The 26,094-nt window shown below is 65.4% G+C and overlaps 1 protein-coding gene across 13 annotated transcripts; it reads left to right on the forward strand.

Annotated features, from left to right (window-relative positions):
• Positions 1–1,076: 1,076 nt before the first annotated feature.
• PLXNB1 (plexin B1) lies at positions 1,077–25,137 on the forward strand. 13 transcript variants are annotated; one of them, XM_051851650.2, is made up of 39 exons: positions 1,087–1,227; positions 1,402–1,610; positions 5,944–5,996; positions 6,617–7,729; positions 8,363–8,545; positions 8,784–8,912; positions 9,037–9,137; positions 9,263–9,395; positions 9,603–9,759; positions 10,074–10,182; positions 10,260–10,368; positions 10,736–11,398; positions 11,603–11,725; positions 11,890–12,012; positions 12,293–12,386; positions 12,464–12,636; positions 12,792–12,943; positions 14,628–14,733; positions 14,872–15,008; positions 15,197–15,373; positions 15,507–15,678; positions 15,804–16,046; positions 16,550–16,726; positions 16,819–16,967; positions 17,384–17,484; positions 17,578–17,795; positions 17,890–18,068; positions 18,194–18,260; positions 18,411–18,557; positions 19,294–19,462; positions 19,673–19,776; positions 19,857–19,941; positions 20,161–20,333; positions 20,435–20,595; positions 20,685–20,832; positions 22,327–22,391; positions 22,529–22,604; positions 23,294–23,368; positions 24,460–25,137. In XM_051851650.2, the coding sequence occupies exons 4-39, from the start codon at positions 6,623–6,625 to the stop codon at positions 24,562–24,564; spliced, it is 6,390 nt and encodes a 2,129-aa protein (XP_051707610.1). In that variant the 5' UTR covers positions 1,087–1,227; positions 1,402–1,610; positions 5,944–5,996; positions 6,617–6,622; the 3' UTR covers positions 24,565–25,137. The 13 variants fall into 13 exon arrangements, with proteins under 13 accessions (XP_051707608.1, XP_069906940.1, XP_051707610.1 ...); XM_070050840.1 differs by having other exon boundaries at positions 1,088–1,227; positions 6,771–7,729; XM_051851645.2 differs by lacking the exons at positions 1,087–1,227; positions 1,402–1,610 and adding exons at positions 1,969–2,106; positions 2,403–2,580.
• Positions 25,138–26,094: the final 957 nt, after the last annotated feature.

Below are 26,094 nucleotides of genomic sequence, written 5' to 3' on the forward strand. Positions count from 1 at the left end.
GAGCTGAGATCCGGGACTCGAGGGTCGGGCCCCTTCCGTTCCTGCCTCCCCGTGGTCCTCTGTCAGGGCCGCCCTGGACACACTTGCTCCTGAGGCCTGGTTTTCTGGATTTCCTGGCCCTGTCCTCTGCTTGCCTGACCTGCCCATGTCAGGTGGCCTGGAGGCTCTGGTCAGTGCAACCTTACCTGCTTGTGAGTCAGCCCACTTACGTCACTTCCGGATCACAGGGGAGAATTTGGCTGTAGAGCTGGAAGAATGATCTGAGGAGAGGTGGGAAGAAAGCTTGGGGACGTCGTCACAGGAATGGTGGCCAACCTGGGTCCCCAGTGCAGCGAGGGCTTCGGGCAGTGCTGCTGTGCTGGGGCTGGGTATGCCGAGCTTGGGATGACCTTGACAGGTGTGGGCAGAGCTCAGGCCACCAGCAGTGTGAACGCACAGGAAGTGATGGGGAGGGGCCCCCGCCCCCCCATAGGGGCATGGAGGCAGAGTGCCCTTAGAACTCCTGATCTCTGTGATCCTTGACCTCCCGGGCTAAATGGCCGTGGGTGGCCTTCTGTAAACAGGGAGCTTGGGGGATGCTGTGTACTCACAATGGAGCCTAGTGGAGAGCCCACCCTCCCTGTAGAACACACCCAGCTCTTTGCAGGGTCTGTGGGTAGCGGTTTGTTCATCGGTGCCTGCACAGCTGACTGAGCAGAGGCCCAGTAGAACCAGGAGTATCTCCTGTGAGGCACCCTTCCTACCTTCCTGGAGCCTGGCTCAGCCTGGGCTGTGAGTGTGGCCCAAATGGCCGCATTCTGGCCCCTCCATCCAGAATGACCTGGGATCCTGGTGCGGCAGGAGGTGCCATGACTGTGAGCAGATGAGGGGAGCAGTGGGGTTCACAAGAACCAGGTTCCCTTCTGGGAAGAGGCAGATCCTGAAAGATGTTTGAGTGAGTAGCTTTGGGGAGGAAAGGCCCCTGGACACGTGGAAGGGGCTAGCGCAAGCTGCAGAAGCAGGAAAGCCAAGGTAGGCAGCTGAGGGAGGGATTCTCCTGACAGGCGGTGCTCCGGATGGGGTGGGGCTTGTGGAGCACACCGTCAGAGAGCAAGGTGAAAGACCTGTGCCAAGCCGCCGCTGTAGACCAAGTGCTCCGTGTCTGGAACTCAAGCGCTGGAATCCAAGTGGAGGAAGAGGGTTCACCTGAAGAGTTGGGGAGGGAGAATTCGGAAGGCACAGAGCCTGGTAGATGAGAGGGACTGCGGGGAAGCCCTCGAGGAGGTGGGGGGTGGGAGGAGGGTGTCTGTGACCCTGGCTGTCAGGGCAGTAGCTGGGGTGGACGACCTGCACCTCCAGGTTGAAGCTTCCAAGTGATGTGTGTGCCTGTGCGTGTGTGTGAGAGACAGTTTTGTTTCCCAGGAGGCTGTGCCAATGGCCTCGAGCCAGAACTCTCCAGAAGTTCTAACAGGATGGGCTAGGTCCTGGCTCCCGTTGCTGTGGATGGGAAGGGACAAACAGGCCTCAGGAGAGAACCCTCCTGCCCAGCGTTTCCTCCTGCGAAGGCCCAGGAGTCCGCCAGTGAGGCAGTCTAGACTTGCCCAAGGCTTCTCAGCTTGGGGTGGTTCCAGGTAGGGGCCTGGGACGGAGAGGAGGGCGGGGCGCCCATGCTGGTGCACCTCGGCCCGGTGTGCCAGCTTCAGCGGCCGGGCGAGGGGGGTTCACCCCCACTTGCTGGTGAGCAAATAGGTTGAGGGGGGGCGGGTGTCAGGTTACAGGGCTTAGCGATGGCGCAAACCCAGGTCCAAAGCCCGAGCTCTGCTCTCAAACAGCGCAAGGTGGGGGCGGAGGGAGGGGCTGGCTGGTGGGGAGTCCCGGGAGAAGGAGCGGTGGGCAGGACCAGGTGCGCAGGGGAGAAACGAGGCGCCTTAGTTCAGGTAAGGGAAGTTGAGGGAGAACGTCCACAGGAGCCCGTCCTGGAAGGGAGAGCGGGCGGGATGGTGGCGGAGGCGGCCAACGAACAGACGGGCCAGGTGAGGCGCGGGACCCGACTCCGGCGAGGCGAGAGAGGCCCGGCCGCTCCCCTCCCGGGAGGGCTCCCAGTTCCAGTTCCAAAGCAGCGCGCAGGTGAGGCCCCGCGGGGGCGGGGCGGAGCAGTGTTGCCATGGCTACCGCCGCCGGGCAGCCCCTGAGCCCCCTCCCTATGCGGGAGGGGCTGTGCACCCCCGCACTTGGCGGGCGCGGAGGCCGCGCGGCCGGAATGCGGGGTCCCGGGCAGTCCGGGGCCGTGCGCCCCGCTCTCCCGGCTGCTTCCGGCCTGGCCCCGGCGGCGGGCGGGGGGAGGGCGGCCCGGCGGGTGGGGGTGGGGGGGGAAGGAGCGGAGCCGGGCCCGGCCGACGCGGCTTTGTCTCCTTTGTTCCCAGCGGTGGCAGCGCTGCGGCGGGAGGGGCGGGCAGCGGGCGCAGTTTTCCGCCCCTCGGTCTCCGGGTAACAGCTGCGGCTCCGCCAGACCCACCTCCGGGGCAGGCCGCCGCGCACACAGCCGCGTCCCGAGCGGCCGGCGCCCCCTCGGCGCGCACATCCCGCGCGGCCGGCCGGGCGGTGAGTGCCGGGCGCGGGGCCGGGGCGGCGGGGCCCCGGCGAGGCCGCGCGCCCCGAGGCGGAGCGGTCTGGGGCCGGGATCCGGCCGGGCAGGGGCGGCCTGGGGAGTGGTGGGCGGCTTCGGCGCCGAGAGTTGGGACCACGCTTCTCCGCGCGGAGGGAAACTCTGGCGGCGCCGCCTGTAACGCGATTGGGAGACAGAGGAGGTGGAGCTGCTCCTCCGCGCCCCCTCCTCGTCGCCGCCGCCGCGCCGGGGACCGACCGGCCCCTTCCCCGCCCTCCCGGGGCCACGGGTGGGGTCCTCGCCCCGCGACCTGGTCGGGGAGGGGGGAGGGCCGCGGCGCCCCCTTGAGAGTAACAGCCTTTGCAGGTGCGCTCGCGGGACTGACAAAGGCGGACCCCGAGCCTCCAGGCTTGAGGGCGCGTCCCGCTCCACACTTCGGGTGCGTGATGGTGAGCACCGCGGGGCATCTTGGAATCCCGCCGGCGGTGGCTCTCCCACCCGCGGCAACACACGGCGGACAGGGTGGGCAGTGCGCACGGCCGCACCGTCAATGAATGGAGCAGGGGGCGGAGAGGGAGTCCTGTTCCCACGGACCCCCAGGTAAATGTGCAGGTGTGGAGTGTGGAACGGCTGGGCCGTGAGCCTCGTTGGTAGGTGAGGACAGCTCCACGAGGTTTCAGGAAGTGCTTGCTTTCTACAGGCGGCCATGGGCCCTGCTGAGGAGGTGCAGAGAGAGGTGGGCCCAGAAGAGGCCCACCAGGCACGCTTGGGCATGGGCAGTGAGGCCTTGGCGGTGAGCCTGGACAGAGCCCCAGAGGTGGGGAGTGGGAGGAGATCTGACGGTGCAAGTCGGGGACAGGAGGCTGGCTCCAAATCAGCATATCGGCCTTTCCAGTCTGCTGGGGTCAGCCATTAATAAGAGGGGGGCCTGCTGCCTTGCCCGAGGAGATACCAAGTGGCTTGGAGAGTGGGCAGGGGGCATGGTCTCCCCTAGCAGCGGGGTTCCCTTTACCACCACACAGAGAGCACCTGCTCTTTTGCCGTCTGTGAGCTGGAGCCACACTCCCTGCCTTTGAGGAGCTTCAAGTCCAGAGCTGGGGGAGGGGGGCACATCAGCCTCAGCTCTTCCATCCCCTGCTGCCCGGAGTGACCTCCTCAGCACCCTGGCAGGATGGCTGGGTGTGGGAGTTAATGGGCTAGAGAGGGAGTGGGCATTCCAGGCAGCAGGACAGCCGCGTGACTTGACAGCAGAGGAGCGAACCGCTGTCTGTCGTTCAGGCATCAGGAACGAAGAGCATGTGGGGGGCGGGGGGCTAGAGGGCCTTGGCCTTTGTCCTCTGACCCACCTCCCCCGGGGGGGGCACCAGAGGCCCTGGGGGCAGAGATGCCCTCCAGTTCTGCTAGAGGAAGATCCTGGCAGAGGGGCTGGGGGCTGCTCCAAGGACCGCAACATGTGTGTCCACACGCAGGCGGAAATGTCACTGCCCTTCTTTGCTCCTCCCGTGTGGGGCAGGGGAAGAACCCTGACAGCTTTCCCTGGAGTGGCCCAGCCCCAGGCCTCCAACCCCGCCCGTTCTTCCTGTGGGCCCCTCTGCCGGGCTGTGATTTCCCATTTGGGGAGTGACTTGTGGTTGCCTCTTGAGGGATGGAGAAGCTTGGCACCAGTAGGCTCTGAGCAAATATTTGTAAGCAAATGAAGGAGCGAATGTTGATCTGCAGGACCCAATGCCCAGGGCACATCCCTGGCATGAGTGGCAGGAGGGGTGAAAGGCAGCTGAGTGTGGGCCGTGGCCTCTGGCCATCCCCAGGGAGGCCCAGTCCTCCCAGAGGAGGAAACTTGCTCTCTCCATCCCTTGGAGACAAGGTGGGGGGCTCCTGGGCAGCCTGGCCTTGCCACAGTCCTGGGATTCTGGCCGGGTTCGAGACTTTCCCTGCCGCCTCCCCCCCCACCCCCTTGGGTGGCAAACAGAGGCGGCCTTGTTCCCGCTCCCAAAGAGCTGCCCTGTTCTCTGCACACTAAAAATGGAAACCCCCAAGCTATTTTGGGAGCAGTGCCCAGCCAGGCTGTGGCCGTGGCCCCCCTGCTCCCACCAGGCTGTGGCCACAGCGTCCCAGCTCCCGCCACCAGGCCTGTAGACCCTCCTCTGAGCCCTGGGGGGGGGGGGGCTGTTCACTTTTTGGACAGCCTCAGAGGCACCCTGCTGAGACCTCTGCAGGGGTGAAGAGGAGCAAAGGCTTAGGACACTGCACTGACAGCCTGGCAGCTGGGTGGTGGGCGGGGCGGGCAACGTGGCCTGGGCCGGGCAAGTGGGGGAAGTGTCACCCAGCCTGGGATGCAGGGTTTTTCCCATCACTTTGCCGACCTTGATGCTGCTGGCTGAGGACACTTGGGTCTGGGGAAGGTGGTATTGCCATGATTTCCTGATTCTGGGACTCGGGGGCTTCGGTTCCGGCCTGCAAGGAGGGTCCCAAGAGGAAAGCAGGCCTTTGAATCTGGGGAGGCCCTGGGGACCAGGGATGCAGCCGGGCATGGTGACTTCCTCCGGAACACCTGCGTCTTGGCCGTCACTCTGGGCCCCGGCACTGCTCTCACCTGCAGGAGAGGAAATAGTGAGAGACAGCCCAGCTTCCACGGCTCTCTAGGACGTTGGGCTTGACCAGGGAAGGGTGCAGGAGTGTACGTTTGAGGATGTCTGAATGTGCAGATGTGCGCACCTGTGTGAGGGTGTGTCCATGTGTGCCCGTGCAGAAGTGTGTGCCTGTGTGTGTGTGCACTGCCAGCTGTCTACACGGGTGTGTCTTGTGTGGACTCTGAACGTGGGAGCTTCTGTGCTGTGTCGCCATTCTGGCTGTGTGTGTGTGTCTCTGCTGTGTGTGTGTCTCTGCTGTGTGTGTAGGTCCTGTCTGTGTCAGCGTGTGTGCAAGTGCCTGGGGGTGGGGTGGGTTGGTGTGCCTCCATTTTGGTGCATGTCTGCCAGTGTGCTGGTGGCTCCTGGCCTGTGTGGAGGCTGTGTATCTGGTCCCTTCACAGGGCATGGTGGAGAGGAAAGGACCCAGAGTGGGAGAGGGCTGTGCTGGGGGCCTGGCTGGGCCCTGCTGGCCGTGGGTCTCCTTCCTAGCTGACCTTTCCCAGGCCCCTCAAGTGCCTGCCTCTGCTGCCCTCCCCTCCCCTGTGGGCTCTGAGGAGGCGTCCTCTGTGGAATGTGTTTGGTGGCCGAGGGCCAGGCTGGGCCTTGCTCCACCGGCGGCTGGGCAGTGGGGAGGGGTACTTCGGTGCTGCCTTCACGGTGGGGAGCCCAGGGCGCCCTCGTGCCCGCGGCCCCGTCCCCAGCCTCATGCTCTGCTTTCCCCCTGGCTAGGTGACTCCTGCTCAGGTCATGCTGTTGTCTCCTGATCCAGCCGGCCCTGCCAGGTGAGCCTGGCCGCACACCTAGGCCTGTGGCAGCAGAGTGACCCCACTGTGCTGAGGGCTTCCGAGGAGGGGCCCAGGCTTCGGGACCCCACACTCTCAGCCGAGCCTCCCTTTTTGCGTCCACCTGTTGGTTCTGTGATTATTGTCCTGAGTTCTGGGCCTGAAAATCCCCAATCCTTGTCCAGCTCTGACTTGCTGGTGGCCCAGGGGCCCTCACCTTCCCTCTTTATGCTCTGGAAACCCACATCCGTAGAGGGCACTGCCGCCTCCCCTCGCCTGCTCTCCAGTCCCTTCCAGGCCCTGCTCCCTGTCTGATCCTCGTGTGGCCCAGGGCAGTATGGGTGAAGGTGGCATGGACTGGGTGCAGGTCTCCCAGGAGCAGTGCTTACAGAGATGGGTGGGGTTGATGTTTCCGGGGAAAGAATCTGCTATGCTTGCCCCTTGACAGTGTGGTGGCCTCGGGGTCGGCTTGGACCGTGGTGTCCGTTAAGCCTGATCCTCCTCGGCTCAGCCCTTGGGCTAGGAGGGGCATCTTGGCAATGCCCCAGCCTCGTCCCTCACCAGTGATCCCCGGTGCTCGGGTGGCCACATGAGCTCTGCTCTACCTCTCTCCCTGCCAGGTGACCATGCCTGCCCTCGGCCTGGCTCTTCTCCAGGCACTCTGGGCCGGGTGGGTGCTCGCCCTCCAGCCGCCTCCACCAGCTGCTTTCACTCCCAACGGCACAAATCTACAGCATCTGGCAAGGGACCCCACCTCCGGCACCCTCTACCTAGGCGCCACCAACTTCCTGTTCCAACTGAGCCCTGGGCTGCAGCTGGAGGCCGAGGTGTCCACTGGGCCCGTGCTAGACAGCAGGGACTGCCTGCCTCCCGTGATGCCCGATGAGTGTCCCCAGGCCCAGTCTACGAACAACCCAAACCAGCTGCTCCTGGTGAGCCCTGGGGCCCTGGTGGCGTGCGGGAGCGTGCACCAGGGGGTCTGCGAGCAGCGGCGCCTGGGGCAGCTCCAGCAGTTGCTGCTGAGGCCGGAGCGGCCTGGGGACACCCAGTATGTGGCTGCCAATGACCCCGCCGTCAGCACTGTGGGGCTGGTGGCCCAGGGCTTGGCCGGGGAGCCCCTCCTGTTTGTGGGGCGAGGATATACCAGCAAGGGTGTGGGGGGCGGCATCCCCCCCATCACAACCCGGGCTCTGCAGCCCCCAGACCCCCAAGTCGCCTTCTCCTACGAGGAGACGGCCAAGCTGGCAGTGGGCCGCCTCTCCGAGTACAGCCACCACTTTGTGAGTGCCTTCGCGCGTGGGGACAGCGCCTACTTCCTGTTTTTGCGGCGGGACCTGCAGGCTCAGTCTAGAGCCTTCCGTGCCTATGTGTCTCGCGTGTGCCTCCGGGACCAGCACTACTACTCCTATGTGGAGCTGCCTCTGGCCTGCCAGGGCGGCCGCTACGGGCTGATCCAGGCTGCAGCCGTGGCTGCGTCTGGCGCCGAGTCCGGTGGGGAGGTGCTCTTTGCCGCCTTCTCCTCGGCTGCTCCCCCGGCTGTGGGCCGGCCCCCATCAGCAGCTGCCGGGGCTGCGGGAGCCTCTGCCCTGTGTGCCTTCCCCCTGGACGAGGTGGACCGGCTTGCCAACCACACGCGTGACGCCTGCTACACCCGGGAGGGCCGTGCTGAGGACGGGAGCCAGGTGGCCTACATCGAATACGACGTCAACTCCGACTGCGCGCAGCTGCCCGTGGTGAGTTCTCTGGCTGCCGGCCTTTCCCCTTCCCTGAGGCCGCTGGCCAGGGCAACTGGAGAGAAGAAGGGCCAGTCCAGATGCTGGGTGCTTCCTCTGTGTGCCTGGGAGGGAGAGGGCGACTCAGCACGCGTCACATTCAGGGTGACGATGGGGTGTTTGAGGGCTTTAGGGTAGGGGCAGAAAGTTGGATGGTGTCCCATTGTTTTAGGTTCTGAGCAGGGGAGGGAGGTGAGAGTAGGACCTGCGTGGCCACAAGCTCAGGTTGGAGAGCAGGGAGAGGGTGTGCGCAGGGGTACTGAGTCGTGGGGAGGTGGGGACAGTGCAGGGGAGTGCACTGGGCAGTGAGGAGGCAGCTGGGAAAGTGGCCCAGGAGGAGGCTGAGCACAAGAACTGAAGGAAGCGGCTCCTGGGCCAAGGATGGGGGGGGGGGCACCAGTAGAGGTGAGGACTCAGGACCGAGAATGTGGGAGACGTTGTCCCAGGAAGAGTTTTTTAGGGAGGACAGTCGAGCCTGGGGCGAGGCTGAGGTTGTCCCAGGAGGACTACAGGGAAGACAGGCTTGTTCTGGGCTAGCCGGGAGGGGTGTGGGTGCCCAGGGAGGGTCTTATCAACACACCTTGCTCTCTGTAGGACACACTGGATGCTTATCCTTGTGGCTCAGACCACACACCTAGCCCCATGGCCAGCCGTGTCCCGCTGGAAGCCACACCAGTTCTGGAGTTGCCGGGAGTTCAGCTCACAGCTGTGGCAGTCACCATGGAGGATGGACACACCATCGCTTTCCTGGGTGACAGTCAAGGGCAACTGCATAGGGTGTGTCCACAGGAAGTCCTAGGTCTTACCCAGGATCTAAAGGGTACAGGTGCTGGGGACCCTGCCTGGTTGGAGTCACCTCTGTGTCCCCTAGGACATGGCCTCCAGCCTTGTGGCTCCCTGCCCTCTCTGGGCTGGTTGCACCTGTCACAGCCTAGGGGTCCACTGTGGGTGAGGGAGGGCCTTGGGCCTGTGGCCATGGACTTGGTTCCCAGACCTGTGGTCTCTCTGATCTCAGGTCTACTTGGGCCCCGGGAGCGATGGGCAGCCATACTTGACACAGAGCGTCCAGCAGGGGTCTGCAGTGAGCAGAGACCTCATCTTTGATGGGACTTTTGAGCACCTGTATGTCATGACCCAGAGCACAGTGAGTGGCAGGCACGAGCCAGGGCGTGGCTGCTGGAAGGAGCCTGGGGCGGGGCCAGGGACCGGTGGGTGAATGAGCCGCTGGTGTCGGGGTTGCTGGCCTCAGGTGCTCTCTGCTCTCACAGCTTCTGAAGGTTCCTGTGGCGTCTTGCGCTCAGCACCTGGACTGTGCGTCTTGCCTGGCGCAGAGGGACCCATACTGTGGGTGGTGTGTGCTCCTTGGCAGGTTAGTGCCCCACCGACCCCGACCCTCCTGGCCCTGCACCCTGAACCCCTGCTCCCCACCTTCCATGCTGGGCATACACAGGGCCCCCCACAGGTCACGGACGGGTGCTGCTCATTCTCGCTCAGGTGCAGTCGCCGTTCTGAGTGCTCCAGGGGCCAAGGCCCAGAGCAGTGGCTCTGGAGCTTCCAGCCTGAACCAGGCTGTCTGCGAGTGACAGCCATGAGTCCTGCCAACATCAGCCGAGACGAGAAGAGGGAGGTGAGGGACCCTGGGAGTTGGTGTCAGACGCACCCAATAGCACGTAGCCTTGCAGAGTCCCTTCTCTTGGAGCCTTGATTTCTTGATTTTTATTATGACCCAGGCCTGCGGGTGTTGGTGAAGGCTTGGGGGTGAGGGGCTGGTGGTGCCTGCCCATATAATTGCTGCCCAGGGGCCCCAACAGTGTGTCCTGTGCTCTCTTGGCAGATTTTCCTGACGGTGCCAGACCTGCCACCCCTGTGGCCTGGGGAGTCGTATTCCTGCCACTTTGGGGAACATCAGAGTCCCGCCCTGCTGACTGGCTCTGGTGTGATGTGCCCCTCCCCGGACCCTAGTGAGGCCCCGGTGCTGCAGCGTGGAGCTGGTGGGTGAGAGAAAGGGCCGGGGCCAGCCCCGGGGCCCGGGAGCCCCTGCCTGCTCCTGGCTGGGGCTGGGGGAGTTTGGGGCGAGGTGTGGAGCCGGGCAGCGAGCCCTGTGTCGATGCCTTTCGCTGAGTTCCCTCACTGGCACCCCGCCCCCTGAAGTCTGTGTTCTGTGGACTGTGCTCCTGTGCTCCGTGGACTGTACCCCCCAACCCACTGTATGCATCTTTTCCCTTTTCGGGAGGCTCACCCCCCTCTCAGGGTCTGAGCACCCTGCCCCGCCCTCAGCCCCGGCACCTCCCCCCTCCCCCCACAGACCACGTCTCGGTGAGCGTGGAGCTCAGGTTTGGCGCTGTCGTCATCGTCAGAGCGTCCCTCTCCTTCTATGACTGTGTGGCAGTCACGGAGCTCCGCCCCTCCGCACAGTGAGTTCCTCCCCGTGCCCCCTCCCAGCCCCCGACTGCCCCCGGCAACCCCTGCTCCATGGCTGTGCTCCGTGCAGGTGCCAGGCCTGCGTGAGCAGCCGCTGGGGGTGCAACTGGTGCGTGTGGCAGCACCTGTGCACACACAAGGCCTCCTGTGATGCCGGGCCGATGGTGGTGAGCCAGCAGGTGAGCCGCACAGGGTTTGGGGGCTCCAGAGAGGGTGTTGGGGGGCCAGTGTCTGTGTGCCTGCCTGCCTGCCTGCATGCGTGAGGTCCCGTCCCGAGCCCCTGTGCCTGTGTGTGACTGACCCACTGGACAGCGGCTGCTGCACGCCCACCGGGTCGGGGGCAGAGGCCGGCAGGCCTGGCCTTTGGCCCCACCTCGGTCCAGACGCCCCTGGAGCCTCCCTCCCGCTTCTCCTGCGGAGGATTAATGGGCTGTTTCTGTTTCTCTTTCCTTGGTCTCCTCTCCTCTTAACGTCCCCTTTGCCTGCCTCCTGCTCCCGCGCCTGCCTGCTGAGTGGCCCTTCCTGGCTTCCTCTGCCTCCCTTCAGAGCCCGCTTCTCTCCCTAGCCCCTCCTGCAAGAGATGTGCCCGGCCCCTTCCCACCCACAGCCCCCAGAGCCTCGGTCAGCCCTGCTCCCGAGCCCCTTCCGGTGGAGCCGGGGGCTTCCTCCACAGCCGCAGCCTGGGATGCCCCCTCTGAGGCCGGGCCTCCCCTGCTCAGCCCCTGGCCAGGCCCCAGCCCCGTGCCCTCCCCGGCCTTCACAGAGCCACCTCTCCACGAGCAGCCCCCCTCTCCCACATCCCCCCCCAGACCTGCATCCACTGCCCCTGCCCCCGCTGACTTGGGACCTAAGGCCACACCTGAGGACCCCTCGGCCTCCGTCCCGTCACCCTCAGAGGTGCCCCCTGCCGACCCCAGCCCTGAGGCCCCTCCCTCTGCGGTGCCCCTGGACCAGCCCCCTGGCACTGCTCCTGCCACCACTTTCCCAGGGGCCGCTGGCTCCCCGAAGCCCACCCCGGACTGGCTCATGAGAGAAGGCGGCGAGCTGCCCGAGGCGGACGAGTGGACGGGGGGTGACGCGCCCGCCTTCTCCACTTCCACCCTCCTCTCAGGTGATGGAGACTCAGCAGAGCACGAGGGCCCTCCCGCCCCCCTCATCCTCCTGTCCAGCCTCGACTACCAGTACGACACCCCCGGGCTCTGGGAGCTGGTGAGGCCCAGCCCAGGAAGGAGGCCTCGGGAAGGCTCGTGGGGAGGTCGCAGCCCCTTGCTTGCCTTGCGGTTCTGTCCTGGGAGGATCCAGGGCAGGGTGCGGGCGGTCTGCAGCCCCACACCGGCCTGACGTGGAACCCGGCGGGGGCGGGGGGGTGGGCAGCATGGGCTCCATGGACTGCCACGCTCTTGGTGCCTGCAGGAAGAGGGGAGCTGGGGGGCAGGCTCCTGCCCGTGCGTGGAGAGCGTCCAGGGCTCCACCTTGATGCCGGTGCACGTGGCGCGGGAAGTCCGCCTGCTGGGCAGAAACCTGCGCCTCTTCCAGGTGAGAGTGTCCTGCTCGCGGCCCCCTGCACGAGCCCTGGGGAGCAGGAAGGGAGCACGGCGCCAGGTCTCAGCCCCAAACCAGAGGCCGTGCTAGGCAGCCCACGCGGACTCACTGGGCCTGGCTCCTGAGGCTGCCCCATCAGCCGTGTTGTTTGCCCCCAGGACAGCCCGGGAGACAATGAGTGCGTGATGGAGCTGGAGGGCTTCGAGGTGGTGGTGGCGGCCCGGGTTGAGTGTGAGCCTCCTCCAGACACCTGGTGCCACGTCACGTGCCAGCAGCACCAGGTGCAGACCGAGAGCCTGGGTGGGCAAGGGTGCACCCGCCCTGGGCTGCCTACGACCTTAGCTGGCTGTGCCATGCCGAGCCCAGCCCAGGCTCCGACCCTGCAACCCCGACTTCACGCCTAGATCTGACCATGTGCCTCACGGGGTCCCTGCAGCCCAGCTTTGGCCCGCAACTTGAGGGGTCCCTAAGCTCCAGTACCACCATTCTGGAACTTTCTCTGACTCCCTTCCCAGTGCCCCCGCCCTAGGCCTGTGCTTGACCCCACTCCCCTTTCCCCAGCTCAGCTACGAGTCTGCACTGCCGGAGCTCCACGTGGGGCTGTTTCTGCGCCGGGCGGGCCGACTGCGAGTGGACAGGGCTGAAGGGCTACACGGTGAGCCCCCGGGCTGTGCCGGCGGGGGGAGCCGCGTGCTCCCCGCCTGCCCTCACCTGCGTCTCTGCCACCCCCAGTCGTTCTATACAACTGCTCCGTGGGCCGTGGGGACTGCAGCCGCTGCCAGACCGCCCTGCCCCAGTACGGCTGTGTGTGGTGTGAGGGGGAGCACCCACGGTGCGTGGCCCGGGAGGCGTGCGGTGAGGCTGAGGCCGTGGCCACCCAGTGCCCTGCGCCTCTCATCCGTTCGGTGCGTTGGAACACAGCCCTTCCTCGCCGCTGCCCTTGCAGGGAGGGTGCGGGTGCCCTGGTGCATGGAGCCCAAAGGTGGGAGGCCGGGGCTGCCCCCCAGGCTGTCACATGTGAGCAGGCGGGTGGCAGTGAGCAGTTCTCGTTCCGGAACAGGTGGAGCCACTGACCGGGCCTGTGGACGGGGGCACCCGGGTCACCATCAGGGGCTCCAACCTGGGCCAGCAGGTGCAGGACGTCCTGCACACAGTCAGCGTGGCCGGGGTGCCCTGTGCTGTGGACGCCCAGCAGTACGAGGTCTCCAGCAGGTGAGCCGTTTGGCTGCGGTGTAGGTGGGCTTGGGGGCTGGCTGTCCTGCTCAGGGCCTCCCACACACCACTTGCCCTCTCCCTCCCTCCCAACTTCCCCTTGCCTTCATGTCGTCACAAGAACTCTGTGCTGCAGTGGCCCCTGGCATCCAGGCCTGTAGGCTCCTGGTCTGGACTGGTCTGGGATATTCCTGGGCCTGTCTGGGGCAGGTTCTTTGCCCAGAGCTGAAGGTGGCCCTGCTTCCTGGCTCCGCCTAGGAGTTCTGACCTGGCCCTAGCAGTCACGGTGGGAGCAGGGGCCTCGATGGTTTCAGACAGCTGTGCTCTGTCACCATTGACTCTTCTTTCCCGAGCCAGGCTCTGCGGGAGGTGAACTTGCGGCACACTTGCTAGTGCCAAGGCCCCTCTGCCCAGTGTCCAGGGACCCCCAGCTGCCTTTTCAGAGCTCGTAGCTTGCAAAGGTCTGGGGTCATGGGAATCTGGCTGGCTGTTGAGGGGCCCCAAATGTGTACATCGTGGACATTCGCCTGGAGGTATCCACAGTGGCAAGGCCCAAAGCCGGCTGGATATCAGGGTGACCGGGAAAGGCTGCCCCAAAGCGCGCGGAGCAGGTCCTTCACTCCACCCTCAGAGGTTGGAGTCTGGCGGGGCTCCACAGCCCATACCGCAAACAAGGAACCGCTTTGCTAGAGCCCACGGGGTCGCCCCCAAGCGTGTGGTGACCGAGAGCTCGAGGTCCCTAGTCGTCTGCTCGTGGTTTCAGAACGGTGAGACTTAAGTCATTCGCAAGGTGATTTCCAAAGCGGTGAAAGTACGTTCCGGCTGGGCGTCCCCTGAGCGGGTCACACATCTGTTCTGCTCTCCCCAGGCGTTTGCAGCGACCGTGGCAATGTCACGGAGTCGAGCCGCTTCAGGCTTGACGTCCTGGAAATGACTTTGCTGCCAGCTTCTGGCTGGTGGCTGAGAGCCAGCGTTTCCTTAGAGCTTCACGTGCGTCCCCACGTGTGACCAGAGGCTTGAGGGGCCTCTGATATCGTTAAGACCTCACGTTTCCATCACCTGGGGAGTGAGGGCTGTGCACTTGATGGCTGGCTGGGCCCTTCGTTAGCCCAGTAGCTCCCCCACAGGCAGCCTCAGAGGGCTGCTTTTTTTGCCTTTTTTTTTTTTTTTTTTTAAGATTTGTTTGAAAGGTAGGGTTACAGACAGAGTGAGGGAGAGACACACAGAGAGAGGTCTTCCATCCACTGGTTCACTCCCCAGATGGCCGCAGTGGCCGGAGCTGAGCTGCTGAAGCCAGGAGCCAGGAGGTGGGCCAAAGCACTTGGGCCATCTTCCAGTGCTTTCCCAGCAGAGAGCTGGATCAGAAGTGGAGCAGCTGGGACTTGAACCGGCTTATGGGATGTCGTCACCGCAGGTGGAGGCTTAGCCCACTACACCACAGTGCCAGTCCCAGGGCAGCTTTGTAAATGTATTCCACAGCTTGGGAATCAGTTCCTCCTTTCTGGGGACTTCTGGGATGCAGGTGAATGCCTCCAGGAGTGCCCTGAGAGAGAAAGGACCCCTCTCATCTGTGGCGTATGGCGAGGGGGGACCACCTGTCCGTGGTGCAGGGGCAGGGGCTGCTGGGTCCGTCTGGGGAGCCCGCAGTGCAGCCCAGCACCCCCAGCCTGCCCTGTGCCTGCAGCCTCGTGTGCGTCACTGGGGCCAGTGGGGAGGAGGTGACCGGCCCAGCCACAGTGGAGGTGCAGGGAAGAGGACGCGGTGTCTCCGACGTTGCCTTTGCCTACCAGGTGCTGACTGCTGAGCCCCGCCCTCGGCCTGCGGCTTTCCCCTTCCTGGGGCTCCGCCCAGGGCCATGTCTGTCTTGGGCTCCCTGCCTCTGTTCCAGGCCTGATGGTGGCTATCTCTTGCTATTCTCCCTCCCCTAGGACCCGCAGGTGCGTTCCATCTTCCCCACCCATGGGCCCAGAGCCGGGGGCACCCGCCTCACCCTGCGCGGCTCCAACCTTCTGACCGGGCGGCTGGAGGACATCCAAGTGGTGGTTGGAGAGCAGCCGTGTCACCTGTGAGGACCGTTTTCTCTTGTGGAAGTCCATGCACCCCAGGGAGACAATGGGGTGGGAGGAAGTGGGGGAGGCAGCAGAGGGAGGGGTGCGGTGGGAGAGCAGCCTTTAGGGCCGGCAGGGTGCGGTGGGGAGGAACGCCGTGAGTGCTGAGGGGGCTGGGCCTGCCTCCCTCTCCTCTCCTCTGCAGGCTGCTGGAGCAGCAGTCGGAGCAGCTGCAGTGCGAGACCAGCCCACACCCGGTGCCTGCCACTCTCTCCGTGGCGGTGTGGTTTGGGGCCACAGAGCGGAAGCTTCAACAAGGCCAGTTCAAGTACACGTCGGATCCCAATGTCACCTCTGCTGGCCCTACCAAGAGCTTCCTCAGGTGCTGGGCAAGGGTGTGGCTGCACGGAGCTGGGAACCCTGTGCCACAGATGGGCTCGTGCCATGGGGCTGGGGCTAGGCTGAGCTTGGATCTTGGTCACAGGAGCCACAGTGGCTCACACGCTGTGTTTCAGTGGCGGCCGTGAGATCTGGGTCCGTGGCCAGAACCTGGATGTGGTGCAGACGCCAAGAATCCGAGTCACAGTGGCCCCCGGAGCGCTGCGGCCCAGCCCCGGGCAGGGACGGCGGCGCCGTGTGGTCTCCGAGACGCCATGTGCCCCTGGAGCTTCCTGTGGCGGTCATCGCGTACGGCGCCCCGGGCCTCCCCTGCCTGCCCTGGGGCCCCCACTCCGCGCCCCGAGGACAGCCGAGGGGCGTGCATCCCGCCTTTCCTCACCCCCCCACCTACCTCCTTGTCTTCCTCCTGCCAGTTCGAGGAGCCCTGCAGCGTGAACTCCTCCCAGCTCATCGTGTGCCGCACACCCGCCCTCCCGGGCCTGCCCGAGGACCGCCGGGTCCGGGTGGAGTTCATTCTTGACAACCTGGTGTTCGATTTTGCAACACTGAACCCCTCGCCCTTCTCCTACGAGGCCGACCCCACCCTGCGGCCCCTCAACCCCGAGGATCCCACCGCACCCTTCCGGCACAAGCCCGGGAGTGTGTTCTCCGTGGAGGTACTGCGGATCTCCCCACCTCCACCCCCGCTGTTGGACAACTCTGCTGCGCAGCAGAGAGGCTGTGACCGTGGAGTTCGAGGCCGGGGCGGCCGCGGCTCCTCATCCCTGCTGTGGCCGGGGCAGAAGGGGCCAGTGTGAAGGTGCCCGGCCTGGCACGGGCGGGGCTCTGACCCTGACCCCGGCAGGTGTCTGAGTGGCAGTATGTCTGGCTTGGTGTGCGTGGTAGCTGTGCCGTGGCTGGGCTGGTTCTCCTCTGGCAGCCCGGCTCACACAGATGCAAGGGCACCTGTTATGCACATGAGGTTGGCAGTAGGTGGGCACTGAGGCCACAGCTGGTTACTCTACCAGTAGATGCAGTGGGAACTCAGGTTGTGTTGGGAGCCTGGGCAGCGTGGGAGGGCATCTCGGGCTGTTGGCTCCGCGTGCAGAGTGGTACTGAGGGACCAGGGGCTGGGATCTGGGTTCGGCATGACTGATCTGTGACCCCATCTATATGCCAGGGGGAGAATCTGGACCTTGCGATATCCAAGGAGGAGGTGGTGGCCATGATAGGGGACGGCCCCTGCGTGGTGAAGACCTTGACCCGGTACCACCTGTACTGCGAGCCCCCCGTGGAGCAGCCCCTGCCACGGCACCTCGCCCTCCGAGAGGCGCCCGATGCGTTGCCCGAGTTCACAGTCAGTGGGCAGGTCCCGGGCTGGGCTGCGCTGGGCTGCGCTGGGCGTCGGGCGTGTGCTGGATCCCTGTTGACCGGTGCCTCCGTATCCAGGTGCAGATGGGGAACCTGCGCTTCTCCTTGGGCCACGTGCAGTATGACGGCGAGAGCCCCGTGGCGTTCCCTGTGGCAGCCCAAGTGGGCTTAGGAGTGGGCACCTCACTTCTGGCCCTGGGCGTCATCATCATCGTCCTTATGTACAGGTGGGTGTGGCCAGGTGTGTCTGGCCGAGGGAGAACAGACCAGGGGAGTGGGCCAGGGGCTAATTTTTTTGGCTTGGTGGGCCTGGTGGTCTCTGTGGCAACTACTCAAATCTGCCACCTGGCATGAGAGCGGCCACGGACAGGGTGGAACCACCCGGGTGGCTACGATCTGTAGTTACAGAAGTAGGCTGTGGGCGGGCTTGGGCCTGGGTGCCATAGTGATCACACCGGGCTCCACTGTGCCAGGTCCCACAGGGCATGGGAGGCAGTGACTTGACGGGGATGGGACAGGCTAAATTGTTTTGGGCTAGCTGGGCTGGGCTGGCCTGGGGGAGGCCAGGGTGTGCCTGGGCCAAGTGGGACCCAGCAGGGCTTCAGGCCCCTCCGGCCATCCCCGCCGACCTCGGTGTGAGCAGGAGGAAGAGCAAGCAGGCCCTGAGGGACTATAAGAAAGTCCAGATCCAGCTGGAGAACCTGGAGAGCAGCGTGCGTGACCGCTGCAAGAAGGAGTTCACCGGTGAGGCTGTGGGCGCAGCCCCTCGCCCCCACCCCAGCCCCGCCCCAGCTGCTCCCGGCGCATGCGCCAAACCCAGCCCCTGCTGCTCCACAGACCTCATGACCGAGATGACGGATCTCACGAGCGACCTCCTGGGCAGCGGCATCCCCTTCCTGGACTACAGGGTCTACGCCGAGAGGGTCTTCTTCCCCGGCCACCGGGAGTCGCCCTTGCACCGGGACCTGGGCGTGCCCGAGAGCAGGCGGCCCACGGTGGAGCAAGGGCTGGGGCAGCTTTCCAACCTGCTCAACAGCAAGCTCTTCCTCACCAAGGTGCCTCCCCCTCCTCCTCCTCCTCCCTGGCCCGGCCCTGGCCTTGGCCTTGGCTTCCCACTGTTCCTGAAGCCGGCGCTCTCTCCGGCTGCAGTTCATCCACACGCTGGAGAGCCAGCGCACCTTCTCGGCCCGGGACCGCGCCTACGTGGCCTCCCTGCTCACCGTGGCGCTGCACGGCAAGCTCGAGTACTTCACCGACATCCTGCGCACCCTGCTCAGCGACCTGGTGGCCCAGTATGTGGCCAAGAACCCGAAGCTGATGTTGCGCAGGTCCGTGGCTTGCGGGGGGGGGGGGGGGGGCGTTGGGCGGGGCCTCGGCTGGGGCGGGGCCTCACAGATGAGAGAGCCCCGCAGCCCCCTGCTGACCCTGGCCTCTCCCTTTCCTGTCGCCCCAGGACAGAGACCGTGGTGGAGAAACTGCTCACCAACTGGATGTCCATCTGTCTGTACACCTTCGTGAGGGTGAGGGAGGCAGAGGCGGACAGGGCTCCCGGGCAGGCGGGATCGGGCCCCGCCCCATGCAGCCCGTCCCCGCCATGTGTCCTCGGTCACCTCGTGTCCCCTGCACCTCTGCTGCCCGCCCGGGGCCCCTAAGTGCCTGCACTCCCGCAGGACGCGGTGGGGGAGCCCCTGTACATGCTCTTCCGGGGGATTAAGCATCAAGTAGACAAGGGACCGGTGGACAGCGTGACGGGCAAAGCCAAGTACACCCTGAATGACAACCGCCTGCTCAGAGAGGACGTGGAGTACCGGCCCCTGGTGAGGCAGGGTGTGCGTGTGTGTAGTGTCGGTCCCTGGTGGGGCCCACAACGGGAGGACATGTGGGGCTCTTGACTACAGCTGGATGCAGGCCCAGCCTGGCTGCTGGTGGCTGCTGGAAAGAGGCCTTGGGACGAGCTTAGCAGGGCAGTGCGGAGGGGACAGGCCTTGAGGGGACAGAGAGGTTCCTCAGGCTCCAGATGGGACCAGGGTGGCCACCGCCTGGTCTTGGGAGGAGCCAGCCCTGCCCTGCACTGTGCACCTGAGCTGTGCTGGGGCCCGAGTGTCTGCTGCTCATCTCCTTACGTCGCCTGCCCCCAGCAAACCTGCTTGCCACCCACCTCTGGGCTGGCTTTCCTCTCTGCTCTTTGAGGAAATTCTATTTGGGCACTGCCACTCCTCTGTTGGGATAGGTGGGGGATCCCTGCTTCTGTGGGCTTCCCTGGGGTCCATCAGCCTGAGCAGTGCAGCCCCAGAAAAGAGCCCTCACATTCACTCACTCATCTGCATCTACCCCACAGACATTGGCCAGCGCTCAGGGTGTGGGTTGGGGTCAGGAGTGGAGAAAGCTGCGCCCTGGGGGAGGCAGGCAGGTGAAGAGAGAGGTGTCCGGGTCTGCTTGGTGCTGAGGGGTCAGAGCAGTGGCTTCCGCCTGGGTTGTCCCTGCCCTTGGCCTTGTGTCCTGGTCATCCTGCGGTGTGGCATGAACCCTGAGAGCTCCCACATGTCCTCCTAGACCCTGAATGCTCTGTTGGCTGTGGGGCCTGGCACTGGGGAGGCCCAGGGTGTGCCTGTGAAGGTCCTGGACTGTGACACCATCTCCCAGGCGAAGGAGAAGATCCTGGACCAGCTGTACAAAGGAGTGCCCCTCACCCAGCGGCCAGACCCTCGGACCCTGGATGTTGGTGAGGACGGAGAGGGAGGGCCCAGGACCAGCTCTGCAGGGACAGTGGCACCCAGGGCAGGCGGGGGATGCTGGGAGTTGGGGCGGAGGCCAGCCTGTCACTGCCGGAGGGCCCTGCTCCTGGTCTCGGGCAGGGTGGCTGGGGCTGCCGCATGGAGTGGGAAGCGGCCGCTCCCACAGGTGGGGGCTCAGTCCTGCCCTACCCTTGCAGAGTGGCGGTCTGGGGTGGCCGGGCACCTCATTCTTTCAGACGAGGATGTCACTTCCGAGGCCCAGGGTCTGTGGAGGCGTCTGAACACCTTGCAGCATTACAAGGTGGGAGCGGTGGGCGGTGGAGGAGAGGGGTATGGGGGGGGGCGGGGCTGGTGGAGGGCGTCATTGGCTGTGATCCTCAGGTCCCGGATGGAGCAACCGTGGCCCTCGTCCCCTGCCTGACCAAGCACATTCTCCGGGAAAACCAGGACTATGTTCCGGGAGAGCGTGAGTCCGCCTGCACCCCAGTCCCCCGTGATCCTCTGCCCTTGCCTTGCCCCGCCCCACCCAGGTGGTGGGGGCAGGGCAGGCTTATGCCTGTTTCTGTTCTACCTAGAGAAGCCCTCGACCAGGTGCCCTCACCCCTGGGAGAGTCGGCAGGATCCAGGGGGCCCAGGGGATTGGGCACCTTGGTGAGGGGTGATGAGCTGTGGGGTCTTGGCACAGGGACCCCAATGCTGGAGGATGTAGATGAGGGGGGCGTCCGGCCCTGGCACCTGGTGAAGCCAAGTGAGGAGCCGGAGCCGCCCAGGCCTCGGAGGGGCAGCCTGCGAGGTGGGGAGCGTGAACGAGCCAAGGCCATCCCCGAGATCTACCTGACCCGGCTGCTGTCCATGAAGGTGGCCGGGGCTCGCCCAGGCGGGAGGCATGGGGTGGCTGTGACTGTGCTGCTGCCGAGGCCCCCTGCGGACCACCCCCTCCTCCTCCCATCCTCGCACAGGGCACCCTGCAGAAGTTCGTGGACGACCTGTTCCAGGTGATCCTCAGCACCAGCCGGCCCGTGCCCCTGGCCGTGAAGTACTTCTTTGACCTGCTGGACGAGCAGGCCCAGCAGCACGGCATCTCCGACCAGGACACCGTGCACATCTGGAAGACCAACAGGTGGGCCGGGCGGGCCCGAGGCGCGGGCGGGCCTCCCTCCCACCCCCAGCCCGCCCCGCCGGGCTCACCGGCCGCCTCCGCCCCTTCAGCCTGCCCCTCAGGTTCTGGATCAATATCATCAAAAACCCGCAGTTTGTGTTCGACGTGCAGACGTCTGACAACATGGACGCGGTGCTGCTCGTCATCGCGCAGACCTTCATGGACGCCTGCACCCTGGCTGACCACAAGCTGGGCCGGGTACGGCGGTGTGCGTGCACAGCTTCCGGGCTCTGCCGCGAGCTTCAGGGGACAGGGCTGGGGAGGCCTCTGACCTCAGGCGTGCCCAGGCAGGCTTTGTCCCTGGGGCTCCCTGGGTGACAAAGCCTCCACCCTGAGGGGGGAGTGAGAGTGAGGGCGTGTGTGCCCGTGCTCGGGTTAACGTGGGCGGCGGGTGCAGCCTGGTGTGGGAGGAGGCAGAGCGCAGTAGGGCTGGGCTGGGGAACGCTGTGCTCAGGCCTTCTGGCTGCTGTATGGTGGACGGACTGCAGCCCAAGAGGCCTGAGAAGAAGCTGTGGGTCCTTCAGGCAAGCAGGGCTCATGTCCATTCCCTCCAGAGGTGCAGGGCAGGCAGAGCCGGGTGGGAGGGGTCAAAAAGAAAGAGGGGGCCACGTGATCCCCAGGCCCTGGCTGCAGTGAGCTCAGACATGGTGCTGGTAGGGCCACCAGGTGGCTCCCAGGTGGAGACATGGATTTGCCAATCGCACGGTGGCTCGGAAGGCCTGGTGGGTGGTGGAGGCGCCTGTCTGCCGCTGGCAGGATCCGGGAGTGCCAGACTTGAGGGATGTGACACACAGGTGGGGAGTGTGTTGTCAGTACAGCCAGACCCTAGGGTCCCGTGGTGTTTGGCACCTGCGTGTGTGCTCGGCAGCTGGTGGGCAGGCCCTTGGAGACCCGAAGGTTCAGGAATGGGGGCTCAGCTTCGCATAGACCCTGGGCAGCTGTTGGCCAGGGGTCTCCTGAGTGATGGACCTCTGGACCTCCTGAAGAAACAGAATGGAAAGGTCACTGCATGTCGTTGTTCTGGTTCTTCTGCCTGTGATGAGCTGAGAACCACAAGGCCACACCGGGACCCCTGGGGCTACCACCAGGCATGGCTGCCGTGTGGTGTCTGGGTCCTTAACCAGCTCTTCTCATGCCCCCCTTTCCCAGCAGGAGAGCAGGTGGCTCCCGGTAGCTCGGGACCGGTCCAGACCAGGCACACAGCGGGCCCCTAGGACTGACCAGGCCTAGGTCCCCCCCCCACACCTTCCCAGCAGCTCGGGATGAGGCAGAGTCCCGAGGACAGTCGCTGCCCAGAGCCCGCCGCTGGGCCACAAACCTGGCCCGGTGGCGGAGGCCGTGTCGGTGTTAGCTGTGGGCTCTGATGCCAGAGGCCTCCAGGTCCTGGGTAGTCTGGGCAGTGTCCAGCATTCCCTGGCTCCTGGCCAGCCAACTTCTAAAACGATTCCCTGGGGAGCGAATGCCATGCTCCCACCCCCTGCTTGCAGGGTTGGGGAGTGGCCTCAGCCTGACGTGGCTCCTCTGAGGCCTAGGCTGGGTGTGATGGAAGGAGGGGGTTCCTACAGAGGGAAGCGGGCTCTGGGGCCAGCCATCCCGGAAGTGAGAGGGGCCTAGGTAGGTGGGACTTCCTGTGCCGGGCGGGCTTGGCTGACTGAGCTTACTCCTCTCTTCCCCCCTGCTGGTGGCACCCAGGACTCCCCCATCAACAAGCTGCTGTATGCTCGGGATATTCCCCGCTACAAGCGGATGGTGGAGAGGTACAGGGAGGGGTCCCGAGTGGTGGCAGCGGGGGGAGCCTGGGGCACGGGTGAGGTGAGGCCCGGGGGTGGGCCCTGGGTGGGGGCAGGCGCTGGCTCTGCTCACCCAGGAGCTGCTGCCATGTGCTCTCTGGCAGGTACTATGCAGACATCAGACAGGCCGTCCCAGCCAGTGACCAAGAGATGAACTCTCTCCTGGCCGAGCTGTCCCGGGTAAGGCCCCCTCTGCCACTTGGGCGGGTCCCAGCCGTCCTGCCCTGGTCACACTGCTCCTTCGCGGGCAGCCATCATCGTCACCACAGAACAGGCAGGCGTGCCCGGTGCCTGCAGCTCGTGCTGGGGCCTGTGGATGACGGGTTCACGGTGGCTTGATGGCTGGGACTGAGCTCCCTGTCCCACTGGGTCGGCCTTCCCAGGAGGTGTAGACACACCCCTGCCTGCTCCTCCAGCAGCCCCCAGACGCGCGCTCCAGGCATTTCTCAGCAGTGTTTGTGCAGCGCTGCTGACCGCCGTTACGGCTTTGAGGCGTTGCTAGGCGTCAGGCCCTTCGCGGTGACTTTGAGGGTCTCAGGTGCACCACGAGTTAGGAGGCATGGAGGCCGTGTCCAGAGGAGACTGACCCCATGGACGGGGCCTGGGAGTGACCTCAGGAAATACAGCAGAATTAGACTGGGCTAACAGGCTGCACGCAGCGTCTGTGCCACAGGCTCTGGGGCCTTTCCCAGGAGCGAGGCAGGGCCCCAGTGGGCACCCGAGACCCTGCCGACCCTGCAGGCCTCTGCTGACCATGGCGGCCCCTCCCCCCATCTCTCAGGCTCCTGTCTCCCCCTCCCCCTTCCTGGGGGTCGTGGGCCTCCTCCCTCGGGTGGCGGCGCCCTCAGCTCTCTCTCTCTCTCGTCTAGAACTACTCCGGAGACCTTGGGGCGCGGGTGGCCCTGCACGAACTCTACAAGTATATCAACAAGTACTACGACCAGGTGGGCAGACGTGGGTGGACCTAGACCCGGGCTGCAGGCCTTGAGGGCCTCCTGGGGGGCTGAGGGCAGGAGGGGATGGATGGGGGTTCTGGCCCTGTGACTCAGGTTGGGGCGGTCTCTGGCGCTGCCTTAGGCAGTCGGGGAAGGGTTGGCGCCCTGTTGGTTTGGGAAATGTCCTTTAGGCTCCATTCCTGTTGGGCTCTTACCATGCTCCTCCCCCTCCCAGCTCCCCAGCAGGGGTCGAAGGCATGGTGGGGGGAGGGGTTAGGGCTAGGGAGTCCCCCTGGTCCTGGAGATGGTGTCCAGGGTGTCATGGAGGGACACACAGCTGCCCCCTCCGCCCTGACCTTGTCCTCCCTTGGGACCTCCCAGAGTCTCAGACTGGTGGCGCAGGGGACCCCGGGGAGGTGGGGCCGGGAGCAGGGGAGGCCTGGATGAGGGTGCAGCGAAGGCCTTGAGGGTCTTTCTGGGGGAACTCCTGGCTGGGCCCCCACCAGTCAGCCTCCGGCATCCCCAGGGAGCCGTCCTCTCAGATGTCTGGGTGGCGCCCACGATGAAGCCGTCACCGTTGAGGCATGAGGAAACACTCAGAATGGCCCCCAGCCCCTGGCAGCCATCGGATGAGTGGCTCCCTGGGTGTGAAGTCCAGGCTCTGGGCCTTGCTCTGGGCGGGGTGGGAGGAGGCAGGGGAGTGGCAAGCCTGTGCCCCCCATGGTGGGTCCCGTGTCGTCGAGGTGGGCCCCCCTCTGTCTCCCCAGCACCTCTGCGCATCGTTGCCAGGTTCTTGCTCCTAGCCCAGCACCTGGCACGAGGGCCTTGCTCAGGAAGCGCTGGGGCCTGGCTGGCGGGTGAGCCGGGAGGGCTGAGTGGGGCTCCTGGGCACGGTGGGCAGGGCTGACCACCACACCAAGGCTACTCTCATGGGGTGCTGAGTCAAGCACTTCATCAACCCCATGGCTACTGCCTGCCGTGGCCCCCTCCCCCTGGAAGTCCCTGGGTTTCTTGGGCTCCCGCCCCCAGGGCTGCAGCGACTCAAGCCCGCTGACGAGTGCAGCCAGCGCCTGGCTGATGGTGCCGTGTCTGCCCTGCAGATCATCACCGCCCTGGAGGAAGACGGCACGGCCCAGAAGATGCAGCTGGGCTATCGGCTCCAGCAGATCGCGGCTGCCGTGGAGAACAAGGTCACGGATCTCTAGGCCCCGGGGGTCCTGGCCTGCTGTTGCCTGCGCCCGCCCGGGCCACTCTGGAACCTCGAGGGAGAGAGAGACCCCTTCTTAGATGCCTGTAGTGACGGACGAGCAGAGTTAGCGGAAGGCGGCTCCAGGTCTCGGCCCTGCTGGACCGGCCTCGAGTGGCCCTGTGGGCCACCTCCTGTGTGACGCCAGCCTGCAGGGCGCTGGGACTAGAGGCGTGTAGACAGTGGAAAGGCCTCCGGGCCCGGGGAGGCAGTACTGCTCCCGAGCCCTGGGCCCCGCCCCGTGGGGAATCAGAGAGGATGGACGAGGGCCTGCCCACTTCCTGTCCTCCTCCGTCATCCCTCATCCTTGACCTCAGTTTCGCTGCCTCCGGCCTTGATGCTGCTGCCACTTCCTAGGTCCGAGAGATGATTGCTTGTCTGAGGCCTCGGCAGACTGACCCTCGGCAGGGCTGGCTGTCCCAGGGCCACGCTGCCTCAGGCCAGCCAGTGTGCACAGCATCTGCTGCAGGGGAGCCTTGGGGGGGGGGGGCGGCCCCACTGACCCAGCTCTTCATTAAAGCATAACACACTGCGTGGAGTCCGATGTGCGGGCCGGCCACTGCCCGACGGAGAGGCTGTGGCTGTGCTGGCGGGCCCCGGGGAGGTGGAGTGCAGGCTGCACCCGCGGTGGGGGGGGCATGGCCCCCACTTGAGGCCCCAGAGTGAGCAGTGGACTGGGTGCTCCTGGGCAGCAGGGCCTGCCGGGGTCAGAGCTGCTGTGAAGGGAGACCCCATCCCCGCCCGGGTTGGCGAGGGGGCTCTGCCTCTCCTGGGGTGGGGGCTGCCGAACCTGCACTTTGGGTAGTCTGACTTCATCCGTGGAGCTGGTGGAGCTGGTTCCTGGCAGAGTGGGATGGGGGGAGGTGGCAGGGACCCTCCTCCCTGGCCATTTCTGGACTTCTTCCTGTGTTGGCTCCAAAGTCAGGGCATCTGGGGGCGGGGCTCCTAGCCCGCCACCGGCCTGCAGGAAGGCTGCCTTGAATGGTTTCTCCGGCTCTGTAGCGGGAGGTGGCTGTTGAGAATGTCCTCAGCTGGGGCTCAGGTCTCTGGCTGGCAGGGTCAGGAGCGCCAGGGCTGGACGCCCCCTTGGCTGAGCCCACCCCACGTCAGCAGGAGGCAGACAGTGGCAAGTTACCCTCGGCTTCTTACCCGGCGACCCCCAGCCCCCTGTGCCCCTCTGGGTCTTCCTCGAGTTTGAAGAAACAGAGGCAGGTGGGGTTCCAGGAGTTATCGTCTTTCCTGCCACCATGGGACCCCGAGTCAGGCCCTCAGCAGATTCTGCCCCTGTGGCGGCGGGATCCATGTTGGTCTTGGCCATGCCAGGGGAAGCCAGAGCTGCTGTCCTCTGCGCTGGCTTCAATGTCCCTCTCTCCCTGTTCCCGCCCACTGTGGGGGCCACGTCAGGGACAAGTCACTCCGCAGGCGGGGCTGTCTTGGGAGCATGGGAACCTCAGGCCTTCAAAAGGTGCCCCGGCCAGGTTTTCACTGT

The sequence above is a fragment of the Oryctolagus cuniculus genome, chromosome 10, assembly GCF_964237555.1.
Source record: "Oryctolagus cuniculus chromosome 10, mOryCun1.1, whole genome shotgun sequence".
Classification (NCBI taxonomy): Eukaryota; Metazoa; Chordata; class Mammalia; order Lagomorpha; family Leporidae; genus Oryctolagus; species Oryctolagus cuniculus.